This window comes from Saccostrea echinata, unplaced genomic scaffold, assembly GCF_033153115.1.
Source record: "Saccostrea echinata isolate AGI-Se365-2 ecotype Australia unplaced genomic scaffold, CSIRO_AGI_Sech_v1 ptg000016l, whole genome shotgun sequence".
Lineage (NCBI taxonomy): Eukaryota > Metazoa > Mollusca > Bivalvia > Ostreida > Ostreidae > Saccostrea > Saccostrea echinata.
The window spans coordinates 4692210-4702693 of NW_026889765.1; the positions used below are offsets into that span (position 1 = coordinate 4692210).

A 10484-nucleotide genomic window follows, 5' to 3' on the forward strand; every position below is an offset into this window, starting at 1 on the left:
TGCGCCCGACCATTTTTATATTTTTTTTCTATCTCTTCATTTATGATAACAAATAATTAATAAGTATTCACTGTCTGTTTATAAATTATACAGATAATAAATCGATATCTTAAAAAATATCTTAATTTTAGAAAATACAATGAATGTAATCTCGACCCCGATCTTAATTATTTTTAACAGAATATTTAAAGGAAAAAAATCAATAACTATTTCATGAAGGAAAACTGACATGCTTGCGTCTTGGGTCACGAAAATTCGATTTGTAATTATGTATATGTATTGGTTTAAAATCTTGAATCCAAATAACGATTTTATGTCATACATGCCCGTAGAACCCGGGGGGGGGGGGGGGGGGGGGGGGATTACCCCATTATATTGCCGATATATAGCATACTTTAGAAAAACATAGCTTCATGTACTATATGCTTGAAGCTATGTTTTTCTATAGTATGCTATATATCAGCAATATAATGGGGTCCCCCGTGTTATACGGCCATGTACGACATAAAATCGTTATTTTGATTCAAAATAAACTTAAATAAAAAAATAAAAGGTCATTAGACCTTATTATTGAGATGACTCATGTACTATATGCTTGAGTCACCTCAATAATAAGGTCTAATGACCTTTTATTTATTTATTTATTTATTTATTTATTTATTTATTTATTTATTTATTTATTTATTTATTTATTTATTTATTTATTTATTTATTTATTCATTTTGCTTTTTAAGGAAATTCTGCTTGGTATCCCCCCCCCCCCCTTACTGTAATTGCTTAATCTTACGGACGTGTTATATTATATATTTATTAAAATAAATATGAAGGGAAGTTGACGGTAAAAAAGTTGAAATCATCACGTTTCGTTGTTAGTTTGCTTCAAAGAATGGATGCAAATGAATATTCGAAATTGATGAAACGTAGTCGATACATCTAAATTGATTTAAGTCCACAGTAACAAGAGATTCTTTTCATACCTAGAAGTTTTTAAGAGATGCATTCCGCGTCATCACATTACAGAAAACATGTTAACGCAGGTTCTGCTCATAAAGGGTCGGAATAAAATTACTCGTATATAGAAAGTTTTCCTGTGTGTTCGAGAATCATCTACAAATTGAAATTGTCTAGAACATATTCGTTTTATTCGAAAACTCTATATTATATAATACATTTACTTAAATGAATGTCACATCGTTTTTTTACTAGTAAACTTTAAGTGAACATTTAATATGATATTAAGAGCTCTCATAAAACTATCTTACGAATATTGAAAACAGACAAAAAATGTCAATGTGTGTCTTAAATTATGATTCATTGGAGCAAGTATGTTTATTATAATATGTACTTTTACAAGGCTATGATATACGTGTTTGGATGTACAAGTATAGTACTTTATTGGTTGTGAAAAAACAAAACATAACGTAAGTATAAAACACCATGATGTGGAGTCAGTGGAAGTTCTTTATCTCCGTTGTTGGCTTTATAGCGATCGCTTATCAGGGTTTGGCAATGTCCCCTGGAGGTCCCCCATGCAATGGAAAGGAGGACTGTGGAACTAACGCATTTTGTAACCCAGATAAAAAGTGCCAATGTGAGGAGAATTTTTATCCATTTGGGAATGACTTCTGCCCATCTGCTGTGGGCTGTTTTGGTAAGAATAAAAAAAAATTGAACAGAATGCTGTCAATTTCATTAAAAAAAAATATTTTATGTTTAAAAAATTCGATGGTTGTTCATTATTTATGACTGTTATACAAATTAGTTCGTTTTAGAATTTTTCTTCCTTTTTCAAATTTTGAACTAAATCTGAGTGAATTTAAAAAAAAGGAAGAAAATTCATAGTTTTTAAAATTTTGTTCCCTTAATTAAAACCTTTAAAGATGTAGTGTTTCAAGAAAACATATAAAGATGTAGTATTTCAAGAATTTCATGTTTCAAATATACATGTATATAACATGCGACTAAGAGAAGACATTTATTTAAAACACGTGGTTTATAAATCATAAAGCTGATTCGTTTTAGGATTGTTCCACAACATGAGCTACATATACACGATTTGGGTATGCACATACAAGTATGTGGATATATGTCATTTCATTACTTTACTTGTGACAGAAAGAAAGGTTGACGTTGGTACAATTCAAAAGATATCTGAACGTCGTATCTGACACCATGACGTTGAGTCTGCGGACATTGTTTCATATTGTCGGTTTTCTGGCTATTGTTCACCAGATTCGAGCACCTGCTGTTGTTTCGTGTACTACTGATGAGGAATGTGGGGCTAATTCGTATTGTAATCAAGAGTGTCTATGTGAGGAAGGGTTTTATCCCTTTGGAAATGAATTCTGTCCATCTGGTGTAGGATGTTTTGGTATGTTCAATTCTATCCACCTAGAGTGGGATGTTCTGGAATATATGGAGATAACGATATTCAAGCTCAGAAGTCCATTCCAAACAATACAAATCGGGAGCAGAGCAAACACGGACCTCTAAAACCTCAGAGGTGGGATCAGGTGCCATGGAGGAGTGAGCATCCCCTGCCGACCGGTCACACCCGCCGTGTGCTCCTCATCATGATCGGGAAATAACGGAAAAACCCGTCGTGTTTGCTCTGCTCCTATTTTGTAATGTTTAATGGACTTTTGACCTCGAATACTATTCGTTATCTCCACATATATATCTTTTGGCTCAAATCAAAAGACCGATGGTCAGTGCCTCGTAGAATCCCAGCTGCATTTGATGTACATGGCGGACATATTTGCTATAATTATCTCTTGGGGGGGGGGGGGGACGGTTACCTACTACTTTCTAAAGTTTAATCTTGACGATGTTCAACATTTTAATTAATTGTCTGGTATTTTTAATCAAGCAATCCAAAATATGTGTATCATTAGATGAGAGTATTTAGATATTTGTATTAACTGATTTTTGCGTTTCTTTTGTGTGTCACTATATATATTTTCATAGCATGACATTGTTAAGATTATGTGTTCCACCATGTTGTGTTTAGCATTTTATTTTTAACATTGTGACTTAGAAAAACAAATCTGCAATATTTTGAATAAACCTGTATTTATATGGAGTTAGTTTTCATTTGCATTAAGGATTAATTATTGGTTCTAACTGATATTTTTTCAGCGACATGCGATATCGCTGGCGATGATTCAGAATGTAACAATGGAAGATGTCAAGTGAAGTTTTATTTCCCGGAATGTGTCTGTGAGGAGGGGTTTGAAGGCCCACAATGTGACGGTGAATATTTCTTTACTTGATTATTGGGAAGGGTAAAGCGTTCTTCCGTCTCAAATGTGAATATACATTATAGAGAAAGCGGAAGTCTGCACGCTATATTACTGTATAAAAGTTCTTGTATCAAAGCAATTGCATCAAAAAGAAGCTCCTCACTACATTTTATGAAAAATTTACACGAAGATGTCATTACGAAGTTAACAAAGTGCATAATTTCTTAAATGAATCCATATACCAGATGCTTCCGATAGAAGCGACATATTATATCTATATGTAAACATTAAAATTGCTTTTGGGCTAAAATGGGCATAATTACTGTCAATCACCATACCTTTATGTGAGTATGCTTATAATCTGTGGAATGCAAATATAAGACAAAAACTGATTTATCTGAAAACAGAGTTTTCTTTCCCTTTTTAAATCACCTCGAAGAAGTCGGAAGGAGCTTATGCTTTACCCCCGGAGTCAAGGATGAAGTTTTGTGGGGCAGACTTTTATTATAATATTGTTTCAGAGTTGCATGGATTTTGCATCTGGTATGTTTTCATTGTACCCGAGTCAGGTTTCAGATGCTGTATTTTCAGGCAATATTTTTTCACTAAAAATGACCAGGTTAAGATAAAGATAAATTTTTAGGAGCAGGTCTCATTTCCAAAACTGTTTGGTGACTATGCTTGCATTGGTGATGTATCTAGGGATGCACAATGCCAAACTTGCTTCAGATGCTGGAACTAACCTATATTTTCCGGATGAGTGAGCAAGTTAACTGTAACGCCTTTGATGACTTTACTTACATAGGCAATGTATTTAGGACGCTCACAACAAAGAATACTTATGATGCTGGATCTGACCTACATTTTCCAGATGACTGACAGGTTAAAGTTTTTGGAGCGGGTCCATTTCCATGTAACTATAAATACTACCTGGACCAAAACGTGGATGATGCATGAAGGGTTGTTAAAGTCAAGAACCTACATTTGGTGTTAGACTTTGCGGCAAAGTCTAGCACCAAATGTAGGTTCTTGACTTTAACAACCCTTCATGCCTCAACTTAAGATTCATTCGTCCAGTCGAGCTTTGATATCTTTGATTAACTATGTTTTGAAATCAAGCTTTGAACTGTTTCCTTCCACAGAAAGAATCAGTACTACCAGACTGACCACTACTACGTTGTCCACCACTACGCGAAGACGAGGCGGTGCACTTCCGGTTTTAGCCGCGGCAGTAGGTATCCCCGTGTTTGTTTTGGTAGCCACTGGGATACTCGGCGCTGCCTTTGCTGGATAAAGACTGTGTCCTAAATCATCATTTGATTAAAATGTTCATGAATATGCTGCACAATGATTAAAGAACCCCAGAATGAAAATTAAGAAAATGCATTTTATCCCACCTCTGATGGTTTTGGAGGTCCGTGTTTGCTGTGCTCCCGATTTGTACTGTTTTAATGGACTTTGAGCTTTAACATTGTTCGTTATCTCCATATTTCATGTACTGATATATGATAATTCGTAAGATGGTATTCAAACACATATTATCTGACCAGATTGTTTCATTTTTTTAAAGAAAGGATCTTTATTTAATACGTGTATCAATATTTAAATGATATTCCTGAGTGAGTTTCAGTTTTTGAAATGCAGAATTGACATCATTAGTATTCCCTTAATTTAGTATATATAAACTAAGATACCCGGTACATACGAGATTGTTGAGCAAGCATGTAAGTTTCCCTTAATATGTCGTCATAACAAAATCCTACCTAAAGACCTCGATAAGGAACAACAGGAGGAATGAGTCAGAAGACTTCCGAGTCTACCGATTGTGAGTACAGTGTGTTGAATTACATAATTCTGTTCTCTACGACGGCATATTTCTGTCACAATTTGTCTTAATGCCTATGTCAACTTGTCAGATGTTTATGTCAACTTGTCAGATGTTTATATCGTCCTGTCAGATGTTTATGTCGACTTGTCAGATATTAAAGTCGACTTGTCAGATGATATTTATGTTGACTTGTCAGATATTAAAGGCAACTTGTCAGATGCTAACTTCAACTTGTCAGATGCTAACGTAAACTTGTCATATGTTAACGTCAACTTGTCAAATGGTTACTTTGACTTGTTAAATATATTTTTTAGATGTTTATATCAGTTTGCAAGATGCTTATGTGGACTTGTTAGATAATTATCAACATGACTAGGAGCCCACTTCTTATTATTAAAGCCTATTCATGCTACTAACTGATATTTTACTTGTCATCGTAATTTCTGACAAGTCGACATACGTGTCCAGCAAGAAAACATTATTTTCTGACAATTAGACATTATTTTTTGACAAATCAAAGTAACATTCTAACAAATCCAAATAATTATCCGACAAGTTGACATAAGTATCTGACAAGTCGTCATATTCATCTGACAAGACAACTAAAGATAATTTCTGAAAAGTCGTCATTATTATCAGACAAGTTGACATGAGTTTAAATTATGAATCGACTTGTCAGATGATAATGTCGATCTGTGAGTTAATGATGTTTATGTGTCAGATATTATGTCGACTTGTCAGATATTTATATCAACTTTTCGGATAGTTATGCCGACTTGACATAAAAGTTATGTTGACTTGTCAGATGTTTACCTTGGCCTGCCAGATTCCTATGTTGACTCGTTAGAAATAATTCCTAAAATTAGGTGATTAAATGCATATTATATAGTAAAATCACATATGATTCTAAACATCAAGTAATTAAATTCAAATTTTATAGTTATAATCAAATTATTTTTTACATCAAGTTACACAGTTACACTTACTGTACCAAGTGTTTTAAACACTTCTAACACTTTCTTACTAAAGAAGTTATCTCAACTCATTCTTTTAGGTGTTCCCTGCAGCTGATCAGTATATTCATATTCCTATACGAAATGATGAAACTCTCCAACCGACTGAATATATAATTAAGTAAGAAAATACCATGCAGTACACTAAGTTCCTGTTCCAATAGGATTGCTGTGGGATAGCCTGATAAAAGCTTTGATAACAAACTGGGTGTTTTCTACACGTCGTCTTTCTACCTTAAGGTTCTCTCTTTCCGTAATGATCAATCAAAATATACACGAATGTGTCAAAGTTCTCTGGTGAATATATCAACCTTAGTATATAGAACCTTAAGTCATTGAAAGTAACGTAAGCCAACCACCTAATGAATATTGATGCCTATGACGACAAGCAAATAGGGGAAATCTCTAACTCTCAAGTTCAAGGTCAAATTGTGCCCTATACTGGTGTGTCTTTACAAATGATAGAGAGTAGAAGAGAATGAGAAAAATTATTATAAAATTATAGAAAACTAACATGACTTCTAAGTTTAAAAAATTTCATACTCGTAAATCAATAGAAAAAACAAATGGAGCAAATTCACAAATAATAAAAATGAAGGAAATCACGTCATCAAAAATACTATGTTTACTTAAAATGAGCATGTAATTACATTTACGGTTGTCTAGATAATGAAAAACCACTTTTGAAGCATTAAGGTCGCTGTGAATTTCTACTCTTGAGTGTTTGCCAGAGATATACGTCGCTTGCTTCATGATATATGCCTATGTGACAGATCTGTGTGTTTACACACCAATAACTCACATAGAACTTAAAATGAAATATGAAGATAACAAACAGTATTCGAAAAGCATTCATTAAATAGAGTTGTATTTTAGTGCATTTTGAGTCACAATATATAAGAAATCTAGACTTAACCTTGAAAATCACATAACCCATAAATTTTGAACAAAATCACAACAGGTTAGGAATGGGAAAATCTCATTTAAAAGATTCAGTAACGTAACTTTAATTATAAGAATATCACGGTTTTGAAAAAAAAGAATTGAATTTCCTCTATTTATTACTTTGAAGGAAAATATTTAGAAAATATTTCGGTTTTAACGAATTTTAAAATTATTCCTAAATTGTGTAGAATGAATTGATCAATTACAATGAAGTCAGTTCAAAATATGAGACAACTGACAAATCCAAATACCTCCCTTTCATACTTCTGTGGGTTATCAGAGTAAATCAACCATATGTAGTGATAAATTGAAAACAATCTGACACAATGTAATCACACATATATAATTGAACACTTAAAGAACTGTTTGGTACACAAAATCACACTCTTCATGTGTTTGTACAGGAACAAAAAGATGTCCACAGAGAATATCTATAAAGAACAAATAAGATCTTGTATTCACTGTGTCCACCATATTTGCATTATTGCATGCCAAGTAAAGACTTGGTAACGCCATGAGCATGCTGCTGGCATTTTGTTATTGATTGTTTACAACGTCAAGAATCTCAATATTCTAACATGGTCCGCCTTTACACAGACCTCCCTAACTGAACATATGTGAGATGAAATGGAATGAAGACCTTATAAATTCAGATATTGGACGAATGACCTGAAGCGCTATAATAGTGCGACTGAACGTTCCAAAGATGTACTTATGTAATTTGATTGATTTCATGCATAGCACATGTTTAGCATACAAAACTGCAGATATTGATAATATACATTATGGTTATCTGTTTTGGTTTTCTTTCTTTCATTCTTTTCCTTTTTTCGGAGCTTACAACTTAAGATTGTATGTTTTCATGCTGTTTTTAAAGAAGAGAAATATTTACCATAATTTGATGAAAAGAAGTATAATCTAATTAAATATTTCGTACAGTATATTAAGGGAAAAGTATAAAATAACATTATATTTTTTTCCTTCGTATATAAATCAGAAACCAAACCATGTACCATTATATAAATAGTGCACGTTTTTGAGGGTAACAGTTGAAATTGACACCCCAAGGAAAACCATTGTCAACCGACGCGTCGAAATTGACACCCCAAGGAAAACCATTGTCAACCGACGCGTCAGCGGAGGTTGACAATGGTTTTCCGAGGGGTGTCAATTTCAACTGTTACCCTCAAAAACGTGCACTATTTATTTTATTATACTGAATGTCTTATTGATTTCGGATATCATACAAAAAATTCGGAGATCGTCGTTAAGTTCACGCTTAGAAAGCTTTCACACTCCCCACTTCTATTTTTTCAATAAGAAAGCTTCGGAAAAGATTTACCAACCTCTTTTTTGTTTGTTTGCTACTCAAAAAGTCCTTTATCATCTAAAGTTTGCACTCGCAAGGATGTTTCGTCTGTCGTTTGTTGTTTTCAAGTAAGCTACATCGGACGCAAGCTTTTATTGACGTCGTTTATTCGACTTCTTTCAAACGCACAACCGACGTTTTGAGAATTCTACGGTGAACCGTACGCGCATCATTTGAACGCATGTGATATTTTCGTAATGTTACCCGTTGTCAAGTGTGTTGCTAATGCTGAGGGTAACATTACGGATTGTTAAATGCCTCTAAACCAATCAGATTTTAGTATTTAACATGAAAGTATAATAACATAAGTTAAGCCATATTTGCAATTCAATAATGTAACCCTAGGGAAGGATTTGTATCAAAAAAGACATGAGTCGTGTACTGAAGGATGAAGTCACAATAAGTTTCCACAACACTCAGTAATGAATAAAACTTAAAAATTAAGGAATCACGTCAGGAGAAAAAAATACCGAAACCATTTATAATTTTTCATATATTTCATTTATTATCAGCATTATAATTATCATCCGTTTTGCAACAAGTGTTATTTTATTATCACTATCATCATCACGAAAATATTCCAAAGCATTTATATTTTAACTAATAAACCGAAGTCCATTGATTTTCACTATACTTCATTTCTCCCATCATTAATTTAGGGACATAATCTCTAGTCCTCTCCATCCTAGCCTTTTTTATCAAGTTCAGCTGAATGTTTACTCTGTAGTTCTAATTTTCACCCCCAGTTAGGTGTTCCTTCTTTTTCCTTTGGAATTCAAAATTACTGCTCTTTTTATTCGTTCTAGAGTCGCGGAGTAAGGAGCTGATCCTTACGTCGCAGGTTCGAATCCACTGCAAGATATGGGGACCGATCCTTCGGATGAGACCGTCTAGAGGTCTCATCCGTCTAGAGGTCATCTAATCTAGAGGTTCCGTGTCGTAATAGGTGTTGGCACGAAAAAGATCCCTCACTGCTCAATGGCCCTAAGTGCCATTTGCAGCCTTCCACCGGCAAGTGGTGGCGTCTCCATATGAGTGAAAAATTCTCTAGGGGGATGTTAAACAACAAACAAACAAACAAACGAAGTGTGTGCCCCGGCCATCTCAAATTTTTCTGCAATATTTTGGTTTCCACAGTTAAATGGGTTGTATTATGCCAGAAATCAGTGTTTTGTTAATGATGCTCCGCCAGCGTACTTGGAGGATTCTTTGTAGATCGGTTTTTAACAAAGGTTTGTATATTTGTGTTGGACACCGCTGTCTTCTAAGTCTCGGCACAATACGGTAGGACTGCCTTGACATTACTGTTGAATATCATTAACTTGAAGTTATGGACAAGGTCTTTAAATCTTCAGCTGTTCTTGCCTTTTAAATCCTGACCCTGACATTTTATCTCTTCCTCCGTCTTTGTCCACAATACCACCCAACACCGGGAAAGAAAGATTTCTACTTTTTCGAGTTTTTTGCTTATGTATAAGTCTCGTTGATTTTAAGTTCTTTTGTCTTTTTTTGTTGATATCCAATCATGCAGCCATTTTTGCTTCTCTCTTTATTTAATTATGCACTCGCAGTTGCTGTTGTATTGGGAAAACAGCAGAAATAGGTCATCTGAAAAGTTCCATCATTTAACTGTGTTGTCCACTGGATTCAGCATACATGTCCAAGAACGAATTCGATGTCGATATCGACAATATTATGTCGATGTCGTATCGATATCGATCCTGATCAACACTAGTTATTAATTGAATGAACTTGATACCAATAATGAGACTTGGTGCTATGTCGATGTCGTCGATATCGACAACACCATGCCGATATCGTATCAATATCGATAATATTTTTACAATTCATTTTCAAAATGAAGTATATCATAATTTTACAAGGCCACAAGTTATATAGATATTGATTCATTATTGGCATGAATATGAAAATAAATTAGGATTAGGATGACATACAAAGGGTTAGGGGTTGTTATTGTCTTGATTTAGGTTTAGAGTAAGGTTTTGGGTTAGGGTGGAAGTTGGTAAAATTGTTTTTAACAAACATGATTCGATATCGATACAATATTGTCGATATCGACAATATCG

The 10484-nt window shown here is 34.1% G+C and overlaps 1 protein-coding gene across 2 annotated transcripts; it reads left to right on the plus strand.

Annotated features, from left to right (window-relative positions):
• The first annotated feature begins 1460 nt into the window (after positions 1 to 1460).
• Positions 1461 to 4619, plus strand: LOC133188837 (uncharacterized). 2 transcript variants are annotated; one of them, XM_061324320.1, is made up of 3 exons: positions 1461 to 1651; positions 3139 to 3252; positions 4385 to 4619. In XM_061324320.1, the coding sequence occupies exons 1-3, from the start codon at positions 1510 to 1512 to the stop codon at positions 4534 to 4536; spliced, it is 408 nt and encodes a 135-aa protein (XP_061180304.1). In that variant the 5' UTR covers positions 1461 to 1509; the 3' UTR covers positions 4537 to 4619. The 2 variants fall into 2 exon arrangements, 1 of the variants encoding a protein (XP_061180304.1); XR_009721325.1 differs by lacking the exon at positions 1461 to 1651 and adding an exon at positions 2178 to 2371.
• The last annotated feature ends 5865 nt before the right edge of the window (positions 4620 to 10484 follow it).